This window comes from Paramisgurnus dabryanus, chromosome 20 (assembly GCF_030506205.2).
Source record: "Paramisgurnus dabryanus chromosome 20, PD_genome_1.1, whole genome shotgun sequence".
Lineage (NCBI taxonomy): Eukaryota > Metazoa > Chordata > Actinopteri > Cypriniformes > Cobitidae > Paramisgurnus > Paramisgurnus dabryanus.
The window spans coordinates 13,860,457-13,886,897 of record NC_133356.1 but is presented as its reverse complement, the minus strand read 5'-3'; the positions used below and the strand labels follow the sequence as shown (position 1 = coordinate 13,886,897).

Genomic DNA, 26,441 nt, shown 5'->3' with positions numbered 1-26,441 from the left:
TGAGAAGTTTTAATGCCCATTCTGTATTTTTTGTGTGTTGGCTTCGTAGCTGTCTATGCTCTATTTTGTCAAGTTCAGTCTCAGTAAGCTGTCTGTGTCTTGTCGTGGTTGTCGAGTGTTTGTCACAAGATGGCGCCAAACAGACAGTAATCTTTATTGGCGCGGAGCGATTTTACTCGTGCAAGTAGTCCGGCTATGCGTTATTATTTTGGAGCGGTTATTATTTGAAAAGAACGAACCTGCAAATGTCTCAACTGACCAATCAGAATCAAGCATTCCAGAGAGCCGTGTAATAATCTGCACTATCCAACCACGGCACTGCAATTTAGTGCAGAGAGAGAGAGAAAATAATTGACAGCACAATCGAGTTTCAATTTTAACAAACCACCATCATTGCGATCACTGTTTGCATTTCATCAGCTCACTTGCAAACCCAAAATTGACACATTTTTGCCCGCACTTACAAAGTGTCAATTTTAACATCCTATATAATAAATTATCTGTGGGGTATTTTCAGCTAAAATTTCACATACGCACTCTGTCAAGTGAATCAATAAACTGTATATACTGTAGATATTGATGAGTATGGCAAAAAAGTATTATCTGACCAAACGCTAACATTTAGTCTAAGACTTCTGCAGAATCAGCTGTTCACATTAAATACATTAATGTGATCATGTGATGTCAAGGCTAAAGCTTGTTTTGCTACAGGGAGGACTTTCACATTCTTGCAGAAATGACATGTGTGCACTGCACATTCCTACCAGTCTATTCATTCAACAATGAGACTTTAAATATAGACTGTGAATATCATGTCTTCCTCCCACACTCTCTCACAAACACCGACTTAATTCCAGTAAAGACTCCTAATGCTTTAGATGTTTAAACCTGATTAAACATGATAAATCAAAGTAGGAACAAACGAGTTTCGAGGAAATTAATTGTGTTCAGAAAGTGCTTTAAAAAAACAAGTCAAGCTTCCTTGTTTATCTTGTTGTCTTGGAAGTGTTATCCAAGTTTTAAGAGACAGAACTGGTTTGAAATCACTTTAAAGAAAAACACACACATATACCTCTAAATGCAACACCACAGCCACAGACACCATATTTACCTCAAAGCATGAGTTGGTTAAAAGAAACCCATATGTAATAATATGAAATTCATAACAATAACTACTGTAGACCAGCCACATACCTGTTGTTTGGTGGGCGACATCTCTGTCTATGACTGGACTTGATTTGTAGATTTATGGTTGTATAGGAGGCTTTCCTCTTGCTTCCCATGTCACATTACCCATTGAGCAACGAGCTAGCACATGCCTCTTAACCTGCCAAAGACAGCTCTAATCTACAACACTGCCTGTCTGAACTTTGCTCAGTGCGAAACTCTGACATCAGCTGCAACTGGTCATGTGCCTCACTTCCTAGTGAGAAAAAGAAGCAGAATAAGGATTGTGCGTGTTTGAGGAGAGGGAACTGGCGGTACTGTGTGATTGTTTACTGAGAGGACACATTAGGCTGGTTTAAAGTACTGCCTTTCTCATTATTTTAACATAGTGGCATTGTTTTATAACGTTTCCAATCAACCAATCAGAAAAGTGAATGAGAAAGCACGTAAATAGTGTATCAATAGGGCTTAAGCAGGCTCTAAAATGTTTTAAATATGTCAAGTCACATTAATTCAATTCAATTCATTATAACATTATAATGCATAAACAAGAAATATAACAAATATACACTATAACAAAAAGGAAACATAAATAATTAAAATATTAAAGGCTTTTGAAAGTCTTGTCCTTCAGTTGCGTTGAGACTTTCAGAGCAAGTGCGACACCATGTGATGATTTTAAATAGCACAAATATCACACCTCGCAACAAGGATACAAATTGAACATTTTAAAATAATAGGATTACATTCATTCAATTACATTGAAATACTCGAACAATGTATATGTATCTTATAGTTCATCTTATGTATCTTATAGATCATCTTATATATTTAGGGTAAATGGATTTACATTTTTTATACGAGTTATATAGATGCATCAAAGTGAGTCGGAAGCTGCTAATAAACCGCGAACACAAGAAGAAAAGGATGTATTTCAAACATTCTCCAAGCAAATTTTATTCTTGTTTTAAGTTTTTCTTGTGTTTTTTTTTTTAGTTACTTGCATATATAGTGAGTTCAAAAAATCAAAATAAGTTACACACGCACTTTCTTACCTTGAACAGTTAGAAGTAATTTAAGCTAAACATTGAACGGACAAAAATTGGTCTTACGTTGATCTTAAAGTAAGTGTTTCGATAACTTAGCATAAATATTTATTATAAACTATTTTTAGTTTGTGGCTAACGAGTGGTAATGTATGCTCGGTTTCTAGTTTTACTTGGCTGAAGTCACGTGCCGCGAAAACAAACAGAGCAAATAGGTAGTGATGTTACGTCTGACACCGAAGCTTCGATGCTTGCTTCAGACTCGAAAAGTCCTCGCAATGAACCACTGTTTCGGAGCTTGTATCGTTACGTCACTAGTCACGTGAAATACGACGTCTGAAGCAAACACACTGGTTCATTTCTCTAGTGAACCACACGACATGCTTTGACAGCCCAATCCGGCGTTGACAGGTTTGAAACTTGGCGGCTTTATTTTTCACGCAAGTGAAGCCAAACCATAGAAAAGCTTTCTAAACAATTTTGTGTACTCCAGCATCATCTGTTTCATGCGAGAGAATATTCTCCAAAGCTGGTGAATTTGTAAAAAAAAAAAAAAACATCGCCCACATCACCAAATGTATAGCCTAACGTTAGGCTATATTATAAAATTATTAAAAATATAAACATGTATTATAATTAATATAAAATTATATTTCTGAATAAAAACCACAACATTTAATGAATACCCTCCTCCACATTGTCCAAGCCCTGTCCAGTTGCCCTCTGCCACATTATAAATACATTTTTAAATGCATAAATGCCCAGTTAGTAAGTTGTAGAGTGCTGTATCCTACAGCTAAATATTCACACACAAACACATCTCAGGCTCAATGTTTTATTGAGGGTTTGAAACATGAACACAGTGTCAAAGCTCTGACAGCCAAAATGGGGCAGGGACATTAGCCTACTCGCATTGTCAGCTTTGTTGCATTACATTTACTTCACCAGCAGATGGTGGTGTGCATTTTCTGTTTGAATGAAGCTTCGAGTAATGAACCATTTTCGGCACAATTGTATCGGAAAGCAATAATGCTTCGAAACGCTTCATTTGGCCATCACTACAAATAGGCAGAAAGGTTAGCTAAAGTGCAAAAGAAGGCAAGGTAAAGCAGTACGAAAATTACCTCTTAATTGATATAACAGGTCCAAATACCTCTAAGTTACGTTTTCTTTCTGCTCATAGGAGGTTTGACGTTCTAAAACGTAACTGGTTACTTTTCCCCGCGATGGTCGGGATAGACCAATCACAGTTGTTTTTGCTTACAGACATGGTATCAGTTGTTTAACTAATCTGCAGATTTTTTATTTGCATTACACTTGGCAGTAAAATATGTGTATTTCAATATACTTTAAAATAGTAAATTTGTAATCTACAAATATTCACAGTTGAAACAAAAACACCACATTTGAATGCAGCTTGTTTAGGAGTTTAAGCTTCCGGGCCGCAAGGCGCCCCCTCGAGGAATATTTTATCCTTACCATTCTCTCCGGCCGGTTTATTGGTTGAGCACGAACCCAATCCACTTCCAGAGGCGGAGTTTACACAAATCACTACTTTAGGTTGGCATGTTTCCGATTCGCTCTTATCGGATTATTGAAATATTCATGTAACGGAACGATCATTATAGTGGAAGTAAATAGAAAACAAATTTATTTTTGACATCACAACTGCCCATTCTCTAGTAGGACGTAGGCGTAACATAAACACAGGCGTAAACACGGTGGCGAAATGCTGCCTGCGGCTGCTGCAGGAAGTTGTATATTTGAATCGATTCAACGCGGTGAAATCGATCGAGTATCCCAGTTATTACAGCAGGATCGGGGACTCTTGAAGCAAAGAGGTGAGTGAATTGTGCTTTGTACTAGATGAGCTTGTAAACCATAGTGAACCTGGCAGTGGCCATCTGTTAACATCAATTTTTTTGTTCAAAGGAATTCTTTCTGTGTAAGAGTTTTTCTCCATTCTTTCACCCACTCATCGTTTTCTTGATTATATATTAACGTTAATGGGTAGCGTTACTCTTATCGATTAAAGGAAAGACCCAGGTGCGATACGTTTTAATGCACTCGTTTCTGCTTTCCTCGACTGCTTTTTCCCAGTGAAGTGCATATAGGTTGTTTATGACAGATGTTTAACTTTTATGTCCCATTGTGTTTGCAGGTTGTCAAAGACATTGATAGGAAATTTGTTTTGTAAACAACCTTTGAATGCTTATTGATGCTCTTACTTACCTTCAGCTGTTGGTTAGTTGTAAAAAGCCTTTTACCAGAACTGAGAATAACTAGGCTCAAATGCAGATCTATGCCATTTGTGTTTGGTTGGCAATGTAAGGTGTGTTGAAGTTTTTTGTTGTCCCAGGTTGGGGAGGTTTTACAGCCCTCCACTTTGCTGCCCTCCATGGAAACAGACCGATGGTTGAGCTTCTGCTAAACAATGGTGCTGATCCAAACATCCCATGCGATGCAGGACAGACTCCTTTTCACTTCGCTTGCAGGTACTATTAAGATCATTGCTTCTCAAATCATAATAGTCATATTAAAGTGCTAAAAGAGTGCTCAGGCCTTACTGTTCTGTGTTATAACAACAGAAATGGCAATATCTATATCATGCACAAAATGATGCAGCATGGCATCGATTTAAAGCTGGTAGATGAGCAAGGGAAGACATCTCTTCTTCATGCCGTCAGTGGTGGAAGTGTGTAAGTAACCCTGAACAGTCAAGTGCTTTAAAGGAACACGCTGACTTTTTGGGACTTCAGCTTATTCACCGTATCCCCCAGAGTTACATAAGTCCATACATACCATTAACATCTCTGTGTGTCCCGAAACTCTGCTGACGCACCCACCGCTAGCCTAGCTTATAACATATAACATAGGAAAATGTTGGCGTTATTTTGTCACTAACTGGGAGCAGTAAGCTAGCTGGAGCCATTTACTTCCGGTCTTTGTGCTAATCTAGGCTAGTGGTGGGTGCGTCAGGCAGAGTTACGGCACGCACAGATATGAAAAAGGCATGAACAGACTTATCTAACTCTGGGGGATAAGATTAATAAACTTAAGTCCCAAAAAGTGTGTTCCTTTAAAAGCAGAAAACAAGGATGGTGAAAAAGAATCATTCAATTCACATTGTATCCAAGTTAGGTTATGTATGTCTCATTACTTGCATAGTCTTTTGCTACACACTTAAATGTGACACAGTCTGTGAAAACCCAGCAAAAGTCATTATTTTGTGATTTACTGTTTTTTTACATAAAATCATCCTACATAACGAACATTATGTGAAAATATAATCTTGATATCTTTAATATTGACTGAGTAAGACAATGACAAAGATTGAAATAAATTTGAACCAATGAATAAAATCAAACTTTATGCTCCTAATTTCATCATTAGATTATGAGACTTTAACCAGGATTTTACAGACAGGGTCACAAATGTACTTTTCCCTCACAAAATGAGTACATACTTTTAGTGCACAAAAAAGTAGGCGAATTACAACACTGCAATTGTTTGGTTTTGTTGTTTATTTCATACTTCAGAATATTGTCAAGAATTTATTCTTTTTCCTGTCAGTATTGCCATCCACTACCTGTGGGAGACTGGAGTGTTTAGTTTCTCAGATGCAGATTATTATCAGGTCACTCCACTTCATTTGGCAGCTTCCACAGGAAATGTTGACGTTGTCCGGTATCTCCTGAGATCACAGGTAAGCTCTTTTACTTTACATACATTTGCCTTCAACTTTTTCAAATGGGTAAAGTGGCAGTAAATACGCACTGGGCTAAAAGTGTTAAAAGGGGCATTTCACAAGACTTTTGTAAGATGTACAATAAATCTTTGGTGTCTCCAGAGTACGTATGTGAAGTTGTAGCTCAAAATACCATATGGATAATTTATAGCATGTTAAAATTGCCACCTTGTAGGTGTGAGCAAAAATTAGCTGTTTTGGGTGTGTCCTTTAAAATGCAAATAAGCTGATCTCTGCACTAAATGGCAGTGTTGTGGTTGTATAGTGAAGATTAAGTGGTGGTATTATCCCCTTCTGACATCACAGGGGGAGCCACATTTTATTGACCTATTTTTTCACATGCTTGCAAAAAATGATTTACCAAAACTAAGTTACTGGGTTGATCTTTTTCACATTTTCTAGGTAGATAGAGTCACTGGGGACTCAATTATAGCACTTAATAATGGGAAAAGTCAGATTTTCATGATATGTCCCCTTTAAATATGAATTTCTAGAATTCGTAGACATAGATGTAGAGTATCAAATTGACAGTGGTAATCTATGTTTTTAAAATATACATTTATAATATGCAAAGCATAAGTAATCAAAGTCACTAATACTACTCCGAAAACTGTATTACTCAGACTAATGTTATTCTTAGTTTAGGTTATCTCAATTTTAAAATAAGGCAGACTGAGATTACATTTAATGGCTTCCACACCTTATTAAGCTCGCAAAAGAATTAAAGCTTGACTTTCTATTTCTATAGACTGCACAGTCTGAAATCATAGCTTTTTGTTTATCTAAATATTTTACCAGAGATGTACACCCGATGCAGTTGACCACAGGGGGGCAACAGCGCTTCACGTGGCTGCAGAGAAAGGCATGATTGAGGTGTGCTGGATACTGATGAAGACTGCTGGACTCCACATTTTACACATGAAAAATCATACTGGCCTCACACCACTAGATCTCTGTAATCGGGGAAATACTTTTAGGTCTGTCGAGAATCAATGGAAAATATAAAGGCTGTAGTTCTCAAGGGTATTATTATAAATTGTTACAGAATAGGATATTTATACATACAGGATGTTTTGGCATGCAAACAGTTATAAATCACAAACGTTTCTCTACACTGATATAATTTTTTTATTTCTATGTGGTTCTGGAATATAATGGAATAATTAAATTTATCAATTTAAAACACAGTGATATTTTATGCATCGCATGTCTTCTTTCTAATACTCATGCAGACATCAGCAACTCTCCAGGATGTTGACGCAGTTCAGCAAACGACCAAAGGATCTGAAACCTAAAGATTCATATGGTATTATATTTATTTATATATATTTTATATTTTTGCATTTGCCAGACACTTTTATCCATAGAGACTTACCGTGCATTACAAACATTTTTATGACCGTTTGCTCTGCAAATGCAATGCACTGAGCTATACAGGAACCCTGTGCTTTGTTGTCTTTTTATTACTGTATAACGATATTCATTGGCTGTTTTGCAGTGATGTACTACTGGATGCTGATGTTGCCGTCTCTCAGTGTGGCGACGGCTCTCATAATCTCTGCAGCTCTGGGTGAATATGGTGCCATTTTCTCTGCGCTGATGTTTCCCTTTATGGCAAAGGTCATGCTCTCACAATACCACAGACTGAGCAGCTTTCAAAGGTGAGATAGGTATCATTTAATACATGTACGTGGAGATTGTGTTGCTAATATCAATACAATTTCAAATACAGTGATGTCGCTAAATGATGTTCCTTTTTTGTAGGTTACCAAACCCCATTTACCTTGGAACACTAACAGCGGGGATAATTCATTCTTTGGCTTGCTTTTTCTATAAAGTTTTACCTAATATCCTTTGCATATTGCTTACATCATTGGTTTAAAAACACTTTTATAATTGATGTTGAGTCCTTAACTGCTTACGTTTGTGGCCAGCTCACACCCTGTTACACATTACGATTGTCCATTTCTTTGTGCTCATTGGACTTTTTTGGAAAGTTCTATACCAGAACCCAGGACAGCTAAATAAGGGTGAGATTGATGCCCGGTTTTCCAGCGTAGGAGACTTACTGGAAGCCAACCAAAGCCCAGACATATTCTGTATTTACTGTGAGGTGAGCACTTCATTACTCATATGTTTGTTGGCTGATGTATTTTGACATAAATTACATATTTGCATGACAAATTTGTCTGCAGGCCCCTGAGTTTGCTCTGGTTTAATCTTTTGATGATTCTCAGTTAAAGAGACTACCAATTGCTTTGCCATTGTTTTTCAAACACAAAAATTGTGCTTTCAGCTGATCCAAGTGGACAACTGCAAACACTGCCGTTTGTGTGACGTGTGCATCAAGGACTACGACCACCACTGTCTCTTTATCAATCAGTGTGTGGGGCGGGACAACCACCGCATATTTATTTTTTTCCTCATGGTCCTGATAATGGGCCACCTGCTCTTCATCTTCAGTAGTGGGCACTACCTTCATCTGAAGCTCTCAGTCCTGCAGCGATATGATTGGCGGTCTGCAGCTGCGAGAGAAGCCTGGGTCATACTGTTGACCCTTCTCAACGTCCTCTCGATGATCTGGGTGAGCTGGTTGCTAGGTGAACAACTTGATGCCATTTCAATGGGAACAACCACCTACTTTAAGTACAACCATAAGAGGCCTTCTAAAAGACAACGCTTGGCGACTTTGATTTCTTTTCTGCTCGAGGGGAAAAGAAGTCAACTGCATTTTCAGTCTTTTAACATATAGAGATTTTAATGTGAAGATTTTAATTACAAAGAAACAGTTCCCCTTTTCTTCTTTGTATTTTAGGTTGCTTTTTATGTTAAGGTTGACAGCATCTGTGACATGCATTCGATATTCATAGAGGAACCATTTTAACTGCTATATAGCAGCACCTATACAGAACAATATGGTGCTATGTAGAATCATAAGTGGTCTTATAGACGGTTTCATCGAACGCATGGGCGTTGTCGCGGTTACGGGTCTGAACGGAGCTTAACTTCCGGTTTTTGTTTGTTTGATGGGCTGGCTAGTGGCTAACCTGAACTCTGGAACAAACACCTTGTCGAAAATAACAAATGTGAAGGGAGGTTGGCAGCCGATCGGTAGTTAACATTTCATAAACAAGGTAAACTTTTGTTCCACGAAAGTCGTTTGTTTATGTTGTGACTGCTGAAACAGTCTGTAGCACCACTTATGGTTTTACATATAGGAAAATCATACTGGGGAAATATTTAGTTTTCGAAAAAGTGTCCTAGTACTTGTTCCTGTAAATTAGTAGCAGAACTAAGTCGTCCGAATGCGGCTTATGTAGGACCGCAAGTAGTGCTATAGCACCCTATGAACCACTTCTAGTGCTATTTAGCACCATTATGTTTGTTTGTTTATTAAGATCCCCATTAGCTGCTGCAAAGGCAGCAGCTATTCTTCCTGGGGTCTATAGACTTCAACAACCAAAAATTTATATATTCTTATAACATAAAACCATATATTATACAGACAAAAATGGAGTGCACACATTAATACATAACAATACAACTACATACTAAAAATAAAAATAAAAACAAACAAAAACAACAACAGCTCTACATTATTCATTCTCACAATACACAGTTACAGCAATACTACCACTACTCTTTAACCATTCATATCAGAAAAGCAACAAATATAAATAATAACAATTATTCTAATGTAAACAGATAAAGTCTTAATCTTTTACGAAAATTCATTGCATTCATTCCCAAAATCAAAAACTGCGGAAGAGAATTCCATGCCACCATTGCTCTATACAGCACTGTCTTTTGTATAAGGTTGGTTCGACACGGAGGTAACAAAAAGCGACTCTCTATGTGTATTTATACTGAGTGTATGTGTTTGTTTATTTAAATGATTGTCTATAGTAATAATGCCACACATAGCTTATAGTTAAAATTAATTATTTAACATTTAAAGGGGACATATCATGAAAATCTGACTTTTTCCATGTTTAAGTGCTATTATTGGGTCTCCAGTGTTTCTATCAACCTGGAAAATGTGAAAAAGCATTAAACCATTCTTTGCAAGCATGTGAAAAAATAGGTCGTTGAAATTTGGCTCCTCTTGTGATGTCAGAAGGGGATAATACCGCCCCTTAATCTGCACTTTCCAACCACGGCACTGCCATTTATACAAAGTGGCTATTTTTAAAGTTATAATAAATTATCTATATGATATTTTGAGCTACAACTTCACATATGTACTCTGGAGACACCAAAGATTTATTTTACATCTTAAAGTATTGTGAAATGTCCCCTTCAATAGTCTCTACTGATGTTCAACCCATTTTTGTACTTGTAGTTTTATTATAAATTATATGTATTGGGTTATCTGTAATACTTGAATGTTATAATTGTATCTGTGTTGTTGTCGGTACTATTTATTTTTAAATTGGAAATTTTGAAATAAAAGCCTTTCTGTATACATTCAGATATTTTGTTTACATTTACAAAAAAATATTCTTAGCCACAATTTTACTTACACTAATGAAATGTTCAATTAATGCAGTAGGAATGCTTGGGTCTGCTTCTTTTTTTTGGCTGCTCTGTCTACATTACAATGCTGCAGTCCCAGTCCTGACTTAAAATGGTTGTCTATCATTAATCATCTGCCTGGCCTGTTTCATCTGCTGCTAATTTTTCATTGATCTTTGCTGCAGCAGTACCATACAGTGAGGAATCTGCAGAATAATATTACGGCAGTGAATAAAGTGCTTTGGTAACATAGGTCTGCAGAGAAAACACATTTAACTCATCATAATAAAGGTTATTTATAGGAAATTCAAGTCCAGGGCTCAATTCAGTCCTCACATGTCAATGGAAATTTAAGTGGATGATCATGAAAACAAAATTGGATTTGGATTCTCTTTGCAGTAATAGCATCGTTTTTAAGTGCCTTTAGTCAGTGCTATACATTTATGCATTTGGCAGATGCTTTTATCCAAAGTGACTTACAGTAAACTATATGACATAAATTTTTTTTATCAGTATGTGTGTTCGAACCCATGAACTTTTGCCTTGCTAACGCTCTACCAGTGAGCTATACTGCCCTACAAAGCCAAAGCGCAGTAACTACACATTTGGTCAGAATTAAGTTAAGGGTTGAAATGGGCTTTGTGAGATCTGTTGTGTCTTGTGACAAAGTCTCCTGGTTCAATTTTGTCCCATTTCAGAGATACGTGTGTGCCAAATTTGCAGTAACATGTTTGACTGGCTGGTGTAAAAACTTTAAGGGCATTTTTCTCAGTTTCAGTGTTTGCGTATTACTGCAGTTAGCTTTTGGAGGGCAGTATACAGGAGCACATAAAGTGAATCACAGCTTTGGACACAACAGCTGTCATTATTTAAAACCTTTTCTTCATTGCATCAGTCCATATTCAGTGTCTTTATATCAGTACTGCTCAATTCTGCACATTTTGTATGTCACCCTTATAGGACACACCCAGTTCTGGTCTTATGGTTTGCTACTAAAGAGCTGATAAGGTGTGTTTATTGAAAGAAGGAACATCCAAAATGTGTAGTGGTGGTGGGGGGACTGGATAATACTTTAAGATTTCTTTATATATAACATTTGATTATATTTAAGTATTGCACAAGAACCACTAGTCTAGGACAATATTTGACTCACTGTCATATATGGACAAAATAATAAACACTTCCACATTGCCACACTTCTGTTTTCACTTCTGCATCACTAGTCATCGTTTCCGTAGATATGTCTCTGAATCAACCCACTTACTTCATTTTACACATATGAGCATTTTACACATATGAACTAACTGCAGTTAAACACATAGATTTTAAATGTAAAAATCCTGACCTCACACAGTGTTTAGGCAAGAGGCAAATTACTGCGTCATTGGGTCATGAGATAAACTCTTGACATTTTTGATGATATGACCACATTTTCTTTAGGATGTGGCTTTTGCGGATTCGTTTTGTGCATTTAATTCTGACTTGACAAAATCATTCTCCTCCCAAGTTCCTCCAGACATCGAGTGGGTGTCTCTCGCTTAATATTACATTGTTGAACTGATTTTTCTTCAACATACTGAGACTTCAGGCAGTTAGTAAAATTTTACTGACATGAAGATGGTAGATCCTATAAGGAAAACCTAATGAGTAAATGTTTGCTGCCAAGGAGCCGATGGGGGCTTTGGGGTAATTATGTGACTTTTTACATTTTTTAAATAATTTTATATGTATATAATAGTAAATCAAATATTTTTTTCTGTTCGATCACAAACTGTGTTTAGGGTGACACGTACATTATATGATTTACATATTAGCCACTTCAGAAATACTTCAGCTCCTCAAATGCCACATTGTTTATAACTTAATCCTGTTCTATGTTTAATATCATGTGTTACATTTTAATATATATTTTTTTAGCATACACACAGATGTAATGTTTAGAGTTGCTGGGATCAGGGCCGAGGCGTCCTACAGGCTTTCTCCTGGGGCCCCGCCTTGTCAGGTAGGTTTTGACATCAGTCCGACGTTGGGTTTTGGCGTCAATCTGACGTAGGTTTTTGCCATAAAGCCAACATTGTGTTTTGATGTCAGTATGACGCTGGCATTTGACATTAGACCAATGTTGGGATTTGACATCAGGCCGACATTGGGATTTGACATCAGGCCGACGTTGGATTTTGACGTCAAGCTGACGTTGTGTTTTGACGTCAGTACGACGTTGGCATTTGACTTCAGTACGACGTTGGCAATTGAAGATAGGCCAATGCTGGGATTTGACATCAGTCGGGTTTTGACGCCAAGCCGACGTTGGGTTTTGAAGTCAGTATGACGTTGGCATTTGACTTTAGGCTGACGTTGGGATTTGATGTCAGACCGACATTGGATTTTGATGTCAAGCCGATGTTGGATTTTGACGTAAAGCCGACGTTTTGTTTTGACGTCAGTACAATGTTGTGTTTTGACATCAGTATGACGTTGGCATTTGATGTTAGGCCGACGTTGGGATATGACTTCAGGCCGACGTTGGATTTTGACGTCAAGCTGACTTTGTGTTTTGACGTCAGTATGACGTTGGGATTTGACTTCAGGCCGAGGTTGGATTTTGACGTCAAGCTGACTTGTGATTTGACATCAAGCTGACTTTGTGTTTTGACGTCAAGCTGACTTTGTGTTTTGACGTCAAGCTGACTTTGTGTTTTGACGTCAGTATGACGTTAGCATTTGATGTTAGGCGGACGTCGGGATTTGACTTCAGGCCAAAGTTGGATTTTGACGTCAAGCTGACTTTCTGTTTTGACGTCAGTATGACGTTGGCATTTGATGTCAATACAACGTTAGCATTTGACATTAGGCAGACGTTGGGATTTGACGTCAGGCCGACGTTGGATTTTGATGTCAAGCCGACGTTGGCTTTTGATGTCAAGCCGACATTGTGTTTTAATGTCAGTACAATGTTGTGTTTTGACATCAGTATGACGCTAGCATTTGACGTTAGGCCGATGTGGGATTTGATATAAGGCCGATGTTGGATTTTCATGTCAAGCCGATTTGGGATTTGACATAAGGCCGATGTTAGATTTTGATGTCAAGCTGACGAAGTGTTTTGACGTCAGTATGACGTTGGCATTTGATGTTAGGCCGATGTTGGGATTTGACTTCAGGCTGACCTTGGATGTTGACGTCAAGCTGACTTTGTGTTTTGACGTCAGTATGACGTTGGCATTTGACGTCAATAAGACGTTAGTATTTGACATTAGGCCGACGTTGGGATTTGACGTCAGGCCAACATTGGATTTTGATGTCAAGCCGACGTTGTGTTTTGATGTCAGTACAATGTTGTGTTTTGACGTCAGTATGACGTTGGCATGTGACGTTAGGCCGATGTGGATTTGACATAAGGCCGATGTTGGATTTTGATGTCAGGCCGACGTTGTGTTTTGACATCAGTACGATGTTGTGTTTTGACGTCAGTATGACGTTGGCATTTGACATCAGTACGACGTTGGCATTTGACATTAGGCCGACGTTGGGATTTGACATCAGTCCGACGTTGGGTTTGGGTGTGTTTTGACATTTTGAGATGTTCATAAATTCATAATCAAAATGGAAAGTAATAAATAGCAACTAACTGTTTTATAATTAGTTTGAAAGTCAGATTATTTAGAGTCAAACATACAGTAGACAGATAGCAAAGAGAGAGAGATGCACACAAGCACATGTAAACACATTTACCAGACTAAAGAGCCAATTAGGCTGGGGAAAGGGGAGCATAAGACCTTCTGTTTCTGCTTCACTGAATTATTGAGAGTAATCATCCAGGCCTTTAATGGCAGGTCCACGTTGGAATTAATTTGGGTGGTCTGGGATGAATAATGCATTGGGGTAAGGGTGGATCTAAGCGTGTGCGAGACGTCTCTCTCTTCCAGCTGCCTCTGCATAATAAGGATGGGAGGGGCACCAGGAATCCTGCCGCTCGGTGCAGTGGGCCAGTGGGACATGAAAGGGAGAGAGAGAGACATAGAGAGAGAGGGAGGGAGGGAGATGCTGTCCAGAGCAGGCGGAAGAGGTGCAACAGGGCGAGGCTTGGGAAGAGAGTAGAGTGAAGATCCCAACATGTGGATGGAGGACAGTGTTATCCAGCTATGAACACTATGCTGAGCCCCAAGATTAGACAGACGAGGAGAGGTAAGCACTTTCTAAAATTTCTCTGCAAAGCTGCATTATGCATCAGTCAACCTCTCTCATCCTTTTCTGTTAGTTCAGCTGCACCTACCGGCTCTCGCTCAGCTGGTGATGCAGGATGTCTGTCTGCTGATATCATAGCATCCTGTAGTGATGGGGTGTTGTGGACAGTGTATGTCCAAGCCTCTGTGGCGGTGATGCAACACTGGGCGGTTGCTTAGTAACATCTTTCAGTTTGATTAGAGTGGTTAAGGGATATACAGTAAGTGGTCTATATGTGTTTACTTTAAACAGGAAGTAAAGAATTTAGGGTCTCCTTTATTACCTTACACTTCAAACACTTCTATCCAAAGCAACTTACAGTGCATTCAGTCTACACTGTACATTAATATCAGTATATAATAACCAATGACCTTTGCGTTGGTAGTGCAATGCTTTACCAATTAGACTACATGTTTTACAGGGTGATTTCTCTTTGGTTTATCATATTGTATGTAATGCAGAAACGCCAATATGGGTGTGATCATTTGATTTCAATGCACCTCAGGATGTGAACTGTGCTGGTTCTATTCTTGGTCCGTGATGAATTTTAGTTTCGGCACGTATATTCAGGGACTTATAGGTGTAATAAATCATAACGCCTGAATGTCAAACAGTTCCACCTGCATGGGGAAAAGCTTGCACTTGTACTATTGGGGTATACTGTATATTCAGAATATATGAATGCTATACGCGCATAGAGTATAAGTAATAGATTGTAGTTGCAGCTCAAAAAATGACCATTAAGACTAATAAACTGCAATATTATTATTAAGGTTGTACTGATATTGCACGGTTGTTTTAAATATGCCCCACCTGAATCGAGAATAGAGGCAAATCAGCTTCAGCAATCTCACAGTCTTTCTGCATGTAAAAGGCTTTTTGTAAATTGATTTTTATCCTGCTGTGTAACATAAAGCCATGTGCATTTGAAGCACATTGTCTGTTTGCCGGCCTCCGCGTTTGTCACCCTGCATATGGATTGTGGCACTTTTAATGGGGGGTGATTGAGTTCATCGTGTTTTAAGCCACTATAGCACACATCACAGCAGAGAAGGCTCACAGATATACTGCTGAGTCTAATTTACACGCTGCCACACAGTTTAAGAAAGTTTTGCCTGTTATTGCTTTAGGTGTGACAAATTATTTTAGGATCATGTGTGTGGTCCTTTATACAGTTCAATACTTTTTCAAACGCAAATTTGTTGATTTGTTGAACAGTAGAAAAACATACATTTTTAGATATTTAGGAATATTACATTTTTTTATGCATGCTAAAGAAACTTAATAGAGTGGAATTCACGTCTTTGGTGTTATGATAATGATTTTCGACTTGCTTTTACAAATAGGAACAATCCAAATCAACCAAAAGCTTTACTAGATTCATGATAATTTGTTAATATGTCAAACTTAAGGTGTCCTCGTATACATTGACATGCTCTGTCCCAAACCATTAATCTGATTCTCTTTATTACGAGGCTATTTTAAGTCGTCTCATCATTACAGGCATAGATTAATAGTTGAAATTAATTTTTAATTCACATTATGTTCACATTCAGCAGCAGAGCTCAGAAAGGGTATTTAAGGAACCGTCAGACAATATTTGAGTATCTATCATTGTAAAATGATTTTGGATAAAATATGGGACTATTAGCCTATAAGTATTTTTAGATTGTGAATTAGGGACAGGAATCAGCAGAGGCCTGGTGAAACAACATAAAATTGACACAACATTAGAATAATTGTATTGTAACTGAGGCAGTACCCTTTAAAAAGGTCCTCGTATATAACATAAGGTACAGATACAATATGTGAACCCTTTAGGTGGAAGGTTGTAATTTGTAAAATGATACAGACCCAGTTACAGCTGGGGATACATATTTTGTGTGATATATCATGCACTGGATGTTGGTGCTTTGGAGAATTATGTTCTTAGCTAAGTTTCTGTTTTAATTAATTATGAAATAGTTTGCATGTTTCACCTCTTATTTTCTCTTAAAGGATTAGTCCATTTACTTAAAAAAATCCAGATAACTTACTCACCACCATGTCATCCAAAATGTTGATGTCTTTCTTTGTTCAGTCAAGAAGAAATTATGTTTTTTGAGGAAAACATTCCAGGAATTTTCTCATTTTAATGGACTTTAATGGACCCCAATACTTAACAGTTTTAATGAAGTTTAAAATGGCAGTTTCAACGCAGCTTCAAAGGACTCTAAACGATCCCAAACGAGGCATAAGGGTTTTATCTAGCGTAACGATTGTCATTTTTGGCAAGAAAAATAAAAAATATGCACTTTTAAACCACAACTTCTCTTCTTCCTCCGGCTTCTTCCTTGAGTCAGCGCGACCTCACGTAATTGCGTAATGACGTCGAAAGGTCACGTGTTAGATATATGAAACGCACATTTGCGGACCATTTTAAACAATAAACTGACACAAAGACATTAATTAGTATCATTCCAAATACAACAACGTGGGAACGGTCCTTTTTCTCCACACTTGTAAACACTGGGGCGTAGTTTCGATACGTCATCTGTGACCTCTTGATGTGATGATGTATTACGTGAGGTCGCGCTGGCGTGTCACAAGACCGGAGGAAGACGAGAAGTTTTTTTTTTTTCTTACTAAAAATGACAATCGTTTCGCTATAAGACCCTTAATTATGCCTCGTTTGGGATCGTTTAGAGTCCTTTGAAACTGCAATTTTAAACTGCATTAAAAAGGTTAAGTATTGGGCTCCATTAAAGTCCATTAAAATGAGAAAAATCCTGGAATGTTTTTCTCAAAAAACATAATTTCTTCTCGTCTGAACAAAGAAAGACATCAACATTTTGGATGATATGGTGGTTAGTAAATTATCTGGATTTTTCTTTTTAAGAAAATTGACTAATCCTTTATGTTTATGTCTTATGTTTTCCAAAAATTAAAATGTAAAAAATTATTTTGGCATGACAATATCTAAACAGTATGTGCAGTAATGCTAAATTTTGGCATCCTATGTCAACTTGTCACTGCTGGAGAAAAATTCTGATGCTACCCCTCCCAACCTGCATGTTATTGAGAGTCGACTGGTTGGTTTATGGGTAAGGAGGAACATTATTCTGTATGTCCCTGGAGACCCACTGTGTTCAAAGGACTGAGTCCTCTTCTTTCCATTTGTACACTCTTTCTCTGTCTCTCCCCGTGAGGCTTTGAGGTGCACATTAACACTGATGAGCCTTCCATTACTTACAGTGATTGAATCACAGTGAAACAGCATTTGCAGCTCTTACTCTGATAGGCGGAGCACAATGGCTGTGCCATTACTGTAATGCAGCTCCATTTACACCTTTGAAATATGCCTGTGTTGTAATATGAGTGATTTTAATATATATAAAAAGACAGAGTCTTTAAATATTTTGATCTTAATGTTGTATGACAGTATTAAAGGCACATAAAATATACGTTGATGTGGCAATTATAGGTAAAGACTTAAAAAAAAAACATCACACATGACTTGGCAAATAGAGAAGTGGGACAAGGGGGGGCAGAAAAAGTCCATAAAAAATACTGATCACATCAATACAAAGGAAAGCTGTGAGTGCACGCTCATGTTTACAGCCCTCCTGCTGCTCTCAGGAAACACAGGATTGATTTTTTTTCCTTTCCGGACTGCTATAATGCAGCTGCTTGTGACACTGGTCTTTACATGGGACATTTAGTACCTCCCAAACAGCTGCCCTGATCCACTTTACTGTGGTTTGTGGTTGTCCACGGCCAACATGGAAGAATTCAATTCATGGAGAAGCATTGCCAAAAGAAATAGGCTTTTGCATCATTACTCTGCTTACACTGAACAGCCTGTCTAGCATAGGACATGCATGCTGCATCTTGCCTTCTGTTGCGGTGGGGAAATTGCCAGTATTGCTGAACACATCAAGTACAGTATACTGTATGCGTTTTATTTGCAATCCGTGTACTTACTTGTCCCAACTATAGCTGATTCACAGGCTTGCAAAATGAGTGTAATTTCAAGTACTTAAAGTCTGTGTAAAGTCATTTCAGAGAACTGTTCGTAAGCACACTATAATTGTTAGAAATGCATTGCTGAAACATGTTACAAAAACTGTGAACTATTGTAGTACTGCATTTCTGTGCGTTCTATGGGCGGGGCTAAAACTGGTAGCTCGATGATGCACTGGAGGCACTGAGCATGGCCACGCCCCTAACATATCCAGTCATCCATGCGAGCATGCATTTAGGTTGTAACCATAGACTGTAAAAAAAGATGGATGTAGTGTTCGTGATGTCACCCATAGGTTTCTGAAGATCGTTTTTGAAGCTTAAAGTAGACGGTGCCTGCCGTCGCCATCTTGGCCGCTCGTCACCACGCATCACTCGCGAATATCCGAAAATGGGTATAAAGGCAGGACGTGGGTGAAGCTGAGGTGACTGGTTGCTGAAACCACGCCCGTCTAGCTCGATTCTAGTGACAGCAGTGGCTGTTCAACCGTCACTCAAGTGGCCACGCCCTTAATTATGCAGAACTTTTATGCTTAATATAATTTAAACGGATGAGTTACAAAAAAATTCACCTCCCTCACAGTTGTCATGGAGGGCAAAATTAGCTATACAGACCAAAAAAAAATTTGTACCAGGCTGTAAACATATCATTTTCTACTGTAAAGTTGGCCATTTTAACATGGAGGTCTATGGGAATATACTACTTTTTGGAGCCAGCCTCTAGCGGCCAGTCGATGAATTGCAGTTTAAATCACTTCCGTATTGGCTTCATCAAAGAGATCGGAAGGTTGCCCCTCCTATTTAAAAGTTGAGAGAGCCCGTCAGCTTTCCCGCGAGTGGGCGTGGTCTCACCGGCGACCGCGGACACGCCCCAGCGTTAAAGAGTAGAGGAACTTGCCTGTTTTTCAAAGAATTTCATACCTTATTTTATTTATTAGGCGTGTTTTTAATCATACAAGTTTGGCTAGGTGGTTAATATCACATTTTCTGTGGTTTCACAAAGCGAGAAAACATTTAATATAAGACTTTAATTTGTTTCCATGTGTGTTTGTTTACTTTAAACAGCCAGGTCTAAGAGCATGGTCATGGGCGAGCTCTCCCGCGGGTCCAGCAGGCCGTCGTCCCCTGGTCTTCAGGAGAGGGCGCTGAAGACCGGCTGGCTTAAAAAACAACGAAGTATCATGAAGAACTGGCAGCTGCGATGGTTCGTACTCAGAACTGACCAGCTCTACTTTTACAAGGATGAAGAGGAAACCAAACCACAGGTACAGGGTTATATACAATAAGGAAACAAAATCACTGAGCAACCTAAGTAGGCTATAAAATAAAATACGAATACTATCATATATGTTTGTTTTAATTAAAGGAATAGTTCACCCCGAAATGAAAATTTGCTGTTTATTTACTCAACCCCAGGCCATCCGATATGTTGCTGGCATTATTTCTTCAGTAGATCAATAAAGAAGATATTTTGCAGAAAAGCAGTGCTCTCTGTAATTCATATAATGCATGAAGTAAACAAAAAGCTGATATATGTAAAACAAAAGTAATCCCCACAACTCCTGGTGATGTACGTCTTGTGAAGCCAATCAATCTTTTTTTTTTTGCCCAAAAATTGATCGTTATTTAAAACATTATTAGTGTTAATGCACAGCCTCTGCTAAACATGAGCCAATCCTCTTCTTAGTGTTTAGTGGTTGGTAAATTGACCTTCGGCTATTTACAGATGGGACACCTTATGGGCTCTTAGACTAAGCAAGCATGTGCAATTAAGGCCACAAGACTAAGGGGCTGTTTACACTATTAAGATGTGTTTTCATTGAGCGGATCACAAGTGGACGAGAGAGACACATTAGGTTTACACCTGGTATTTAAATCCGTCTCTTTTGTCCACTTTTGACCGCTTCTGTCCTGAATACTGTGAGGGGACGGTCCTTTGAGACGGTGGGCAAACTAATATTATGTCGGAGTCCGCTGCTTGTTTAGCAAGTATACATGCTGCACAGTGTTTGTACGTTTATATGTTGGAGCTTTCTCTGAATTTTCGAGATGGTCCTCACTGCGGAACACAAAATCCAGGGGGCGGGGTTGGATCTAGATCCAACTCCTCCCACTTTATATACTTTGTTCCGCCAAATGAACCAGTATATTTGCGTTGTTGCAGCCCGCAATTAGTTGCAACCTGTGGTCGCCAACGTTTGCTCTTATCAATTTAAGTGTACGTTTGATTAATAATATAGTTGAGAGAGATTCATAATTTAGAAAGTATCACAGTTAGGTGTAAGGAGAGGTACGAACACGTTCCCGACAGTTTGATATCATTGAAGGGATTTATTTTGACATTATCCCACTTATAACACAGCTATTCCTATACGAGTAAATATAAAAACAAATTTATTTGATATCTTTTATTAGCAAATAACAAAAAGTAAACCATCTACGAGGGAAACCTGTTTCCTAATGGCTGTGAGCAAAGACTCGTTAAAACAAGTTCAAAGTCCATACAAGATAAACATTCAGTTTATTAATTTCTAAATAACATGCCATAGCCTATATATTTTAATAATTATGCATATTTATACTGTATCCATTAATAGGTCTTAAACTGCATGTGGTAAGATTACTCATAGTAGGCTTACCCGAAATGTTTTACTCCAAAACATTATAGCAAAAAACTTACATTTCACCCTAAAGGCACTACTTTTATTGTAGTCATAAGTAAAGTTAGTTTTTATGTCAAAATAATAACTTAATTTAGTTACGACTTAATGCGGAAATGGTAACGCAGCAACACGTGTATGATGTGTCTTGTGGTAAAACTGGCGACCAATGGGATCTCTGGATCGGGATCCAGCTCCGCCCCTGGATCTAAATCCAACCCCGCCCCCTGGATGTCGTGTTCTGCAGTGAGGCGCTACTGGAATTTTCAGCGCAATTGATGAAATAGGATCGCGCAACTTTCACGCTTTCAAAACGAAGAGAACAACCGCAGTAGTTTTATCAGAAAGGCTAAAAATAGCGCTGTTCACCGTATGTTCACGCCAGAAGTCAAAAAAAGACGTAAAACTTGTGTTTAATACCTCAGATTAGATAAATGGGCGGAGAGAAGGCGGTCGCGTGTGGCTGTTCGAACACATTCAACCACATTTGCGTTCCGCAACTCCAAAGCGATCCAATCGAAAGTGGTTTCTACTATCTCTGGATGTGGTTGAAAGTGGTCGAAAGTGGACGCGTTCAAAACGTTTTGAACACCGTTTAACGTCGGGATCCGATCGACGAAAACGCATGTTAATGCCAAGTGTAAACAGCCTGGTTTGATTGGCTTCACAAAGTCACTAGGGGTCGTTTGACTTACTTATGTATTGGATTTTTCTGCTTTTTGAACTTAGGGCGGATTCGTTGACTTGCATTATATAACTTAGAGAGCTCTGTGGTTTCTGTAAAATATCTTCTTTATTGTTCTACTAAAGAAAAAATGTCACTAATATATCGGATGGCCTGAGGGTGAGAAAATAAAAAGCAATTTTTAATTTTGGTTTGAACTATCCCTTTAATCCACATTTCAAAATATGACACTCATGTGTCTAAACAAAGTGACACTGTATATTAAATTGAAGAAAAATCCTAAAAGACCTTGAACTTTTGTCTTAGGTATGATCAATGTCTTTACCTCTAAAAAAATCAATATGTCATTCATCTTAGTGATATAAACATTGATTGCAAGATAACTAATGACTTTTAAAGTTCACCCCTAAACCCAAAATACAAACAATCTTATTGAAGACCTCAACCTGTATCAGTGGACGGGACAACACTGTATGTGAATATATACAGTATCAGGGATGTGCAGCCCATATAAGCTACGAATGCTCTGCATATGTCAATTTGATCAAAAGTGACTTTCAAAGTGTAAATTTGTCATCCACATAAAATCATCCTACATAATTCAATTTAAATAAGAAGCACTTTATTTGAATATATACCTTGATATCTTTATGAGTAAGGTCATGTCAAAGATTAAAATTAAAGTGAAATCAATGATTGAAATCAAATTTTGGTGCTCCAAATCTCTGGATTTGAGGGTCACATTTGTATCATGCCTGGGAGTTGAACCCAAAACCTAACAGTGCTTTACCAACTAATCTAAAGGAATTCAAATGCATTCCCAAGACATGAGAGAACGAGTTTGGGGACTGGTTAATTTACATTAACATTCACTATGTATAACATATACATATAGCATACAGTATAAAGATGTTGGGATTTTGTATGCAAGTTTACAAGAGTGATATCTGTGATTCTATCAGGATGATACACTGTCTCCATTACCAGGATGACATCAGCATGCTGTTAGCCTGACAAACTAATATGCTAACAGCCCGCCCTGCCTTTTGGCTGTAGTGTAAGTCAAAGCATTTAGCAGATATAGAGCAGGTGACCTAAGACCCTCACTGTGCTGACTGCGGCATGACTTTCCCCAGCGTACCGGCGACCCTGGCTCATCCATCGTTCGAGACTTATTATTCCCTGTAAACTCTTGTAGTGGCCCTGCTCTTTCTCCGCCCCACCTCTATCTCATTTTAATCCAATCTTCGCTCAGAAATGTGCTCTGCTCGCACTTGAGTGGGTAACTCTATAAGCTTTTTCCCTCTTCAATACATACCCTCTGAAATTTCATTTAACCACAGCTGAATAGCAGAGATGAGATTCTGCAGCATTGCTGTGTTAACACTGGGCCAGTGGAGTAAAGGATAAGCTCAGAAAAAGGAGCCCGGTGCATAATTTATGATTTGACAGTGGTTGGGCTTAATTGTGTATGACTCAGCATTGCTGAATACAACGTAAAATAGGGCCATGCACAGCAGGGAACTATAACTCCACACTGTCTTATCTGTCCTAAAGTGAGATCCCTAAGGTCCTGCTTACTACTATAAATCAATGATCAAATTACAAAAGCTTAATGGAACATAAATCCAGTTATCCTGTGTAGTCATTGTTCATTTCCTAATGATTTAATAGATAAAACAGCGTAAAAGTTTCAAACAGAGATGACTACATGCAAACATGACCTTGAAAGCACTGTCTAAATTCAATGTTTTCTCATTTTTCCCCTCCAGGGCTGTATCCCGTTGCAGGGCAGTCAGGTCAATGAGCTGACAGCCAATCCTGAAGAACCAGGACGACATCTCTTTGAGATTGTTCCAGGTAGGAGACTGTTAAATAGCTGAATCTTCTGTATTCTGATCAAGTCAGGTTTTTGGCATCAGTTGCTGTTTTATAGTCGCTCTTGCTTTACTTTGTTTACTTGTCATCCTTATATGGAGCTATTGGAAAAACAAGCAAACATCTAATGTACTGTGCTCAGAGTTTCAGAGAAAGGGTTTGCATATTAAAACTGATGAAAGACATTACTCATGTTCATCACTAGAGGGCATGTGCTGTCCTCTGAGAGGAGACTCGAAGGGTAGCTAGGACTGTGACGAAACTAAAATGTGCACTAAAATATGTTCTGGTTTATAATAAATATTATATGACACGCTAAAGGGGACATTTCACACAGGGGACTTTTTTAAGATGTAAAATAAATCTTTGGTGTCTCCAGAGTAAGTATGTGAAGTTTTTGCTCAAAATACCACCAATGTACCATTTTGGGTGTGTCCTTTAAAATACAAATAAGCTGATCTCTGCAATAAATGGCAGTTTCTTGGTTAGATATAGTATTATCCCCTTCTGACATCACAGGGGGAGTCAAATTTAAATTACATATTTTTTTAAATGCTTGCAGAGAATGGTTTGTCAAAACTAAGTTACTGGGTTGATCTTTTTCACATTTTCTAGGTTGATAGAAGCACAGTGGGGACCCAATGATAGCATTTAAACATGAAAAAAGTCAGATTTTCATGATATGTCCCATTTAAAGCTAAAGTTTAGATTTTGTGGCCTCTATTAAAGCACACAAGATGCTCTCTTAAACATTTGCAAATTATTTTTGAAGACAGGTACTATCAATGCATGTTGTCATTAAAACAATACTAAATAATAAGAAAAATTGTCACACATAAATTTACATTAATAATCAGATAAACTTTTTTTGTTATGCCGAAGATGCAATTTAGTTTGTATTAAACTAGAGAAGAAAATGAAGAGAACAAAGATTCATTTTAATAGTGGTGTCGACTTTTGGACCCCACTGTAATAATTGGTTGGATTCCCCATTGAACAAAGGGCCAACACAATAATTGGTATGTGAAGATAACTGCACATGGTGAAGCGTTTGTCAAAGTCCTCTTTTAGAGAAAATCAGGTTTTTATTGTTGTTTATATGTCTATCTGGTGTTTTCAATGTGCTTTAAGACAAGCCATGTGTAAATTCGTTATTCAACACCATTGCTGAGTATTTTCTCCATTAAATTAGAGACAGTCTCATTACTGTGGTTTAAAATTGCATTGGTTTCCAACATCAAAAACATGTAACCAATCACATCAACACATTTGAACGCGTATATCAGTAGTTCGAGTCATAGATATTATGTGTTTATTCCACATTGAGTGTCTGAAACTGCAGAATGTAGCATCTATATCTATATCTATATCTATATCTATCTATATATATATAGATAGATAGATAGATAGATAGATAGATAGATAGATAGATAGATAGATAGATAGATAGATAGATAGATAGATAGATAGATAGATAGATATAGATATAGATATAGATATAGATATAGAAGGGTGGAGGTGGGAACTAATTAGCATATTCATAGGTCCGCACAAACAGATCCAACATCCACAAACAGATCCATAGATCCAACATCACAAACATGTAACTAGGGATGGGTATCGTTAAGGTTTTAACGGTATTACTACTCTTACCGGTACTGCTTAACGGTCCGGTGCTTTAACGGTATTCTTATCGGTACTTTGGCCAATGTTAACATTTGATCACGCACCTATGTTCACATGATTAAGTTAATTATGTGTCTGCATTTCATTATTACAAATTAATTTCTGGATATCATTTCTAAATATTATACATATATTTATTAATGCACCAGCGTGAAAGCTGCAGAAAAAATACTCTAAATAGGATATTTAGTCTAAATAAATGTTAACATGCTGATTTTTCTTCATTTGGGATTTTAAAAAGAAGTAGAAAATATATTCTCCCAAAAGAAATCAACAGAATTTCAACGTAAGGTAAGCAAACCAATTAGGGAGATTGTACATTTGTTTTAAATGACGTGAACAATGTTGATTCAACATGATTTTAGCATACATGCCTGACGTTGATGCGGCAACCACCAGAGATGATGGTTGAATTTTGCAGGCTGCGACCTTCTAAGGACGTATTTTAAGAACGATTGCGTCACAGCAGCGCGACTTGAGGCTGTGACTTGTGTTAATATTATTCTGTTTATGTTGCGTATTTCTAAGGTTGATTAATTTTATATACTGTTGAATAGTTTAATCTACATCAACGTGTCATATTTTCTAAAATAAATGAATATTTTTCTGATTCCATATTTATTTAAATAAGTCAGAAACGTCTCCGCTGTGTCCTGCTGACAGGCGCGGTGGGCGCGTGCAACAGGTGACGCAAATTATAGGTCCTCCGAGGGTTAGACTGTCTCATTTCAGTTCTCTTCGCGGACTTCTGAGGCTGCCACCTTGAAAGACAGAGTGCTCCCCTTTTAAGGTTGTATGCTTAGAAGGTCGCAGCCCTTGAATTGGGACAC

The 26,441-nt window shown here is 37.9% G+C and overlaps 3 protein-coding genes across 4 annotated transcripts in view; 2 read left to right on the top strand and 1 right to left on the bottom strand.

The window, feature by feature from the left end:
• Positions 1–2,299, bottom strand: part of wdfy4 (WDFY family member 4) — a 58,484-nt gene extending 56,185 nt beyond the window's left edge. The window contains exons 1-2 of the mRNA XM_065296545.2: positions 2,223–2,299; positions 1,195–1,423 (exon numbers count right to left, since the gene is read on the bottom strand). Coding sequence (XP_065152617.1) covers positions 1,195–1,215 — 21 coding nt within the window. The 5' untranslated portion in view covers positions 1,216–1,423; positions 2,223–2,299. The remainder of the gene's footprint in view (positions 1–1,194; positions 1,424–2,222) is intronic.
• A 1,453-nt stretch (positions 2,300–3,752) lies between these two features.
• On the top strand, positions 3,753–10,392 carry LOC135786923 (palmitoyltransferase ZDHHC13). The gene is made up of 10 exons (XM_065296541.1): positions 3,753–4,054; positions 4,573–4,708; positions 4,802–4,912; positions 5,787–5,919; positions 6,760–6,938; positions 7,194–7,267; positions 7,460–7,622; positions 7,726–7,808; positions 7,884–8,074; positions 8,258–10,392. Exons 1-10 carry the CDS (start codon positions 3,943–3,945, stop codon positions 8,711–8,713), a joined length of 1,638 nt encoding a protein of 545 aa, XP_065152613.1. The 5' UTR covers positions 3,753–3,942; the 3' UTR covers positions 8,714–10,392.
• Positions 10,393–12,037: 1,645 nt separating this feature from the next.
• The window catches only part of arhgap22a (Rho GTPase activating protein 22a), a 33,739-nt gene continuing 19,335 nt past the window's right edge, over positions 12,038–26,441 (top strand). The window contains exons 1-3 of one of the 2 annotated variants that reach the window (XM_065296538.2): positions 12,038–12,162; positions 19,768–19,967; positions 23,820–23,907. In XM_065296538.2, coding sequence (XP_065152610.1) covers positions 12,120–12,162; positions 19,768–19,967; positions 23,820–23,907 — 331 coding nt within the window. In that variant the 5' untranslated portion in view covers positions 12,038–12,119. Of the gene's footprint in view, positions 12,163–14,519; positions 14,662–19,767; positions 19,968–23,819; positions 23,908–26,441 lie in introns of those variants that run through there. The other variant, XM_065296537.2, reaches the window with a different exon arrangement.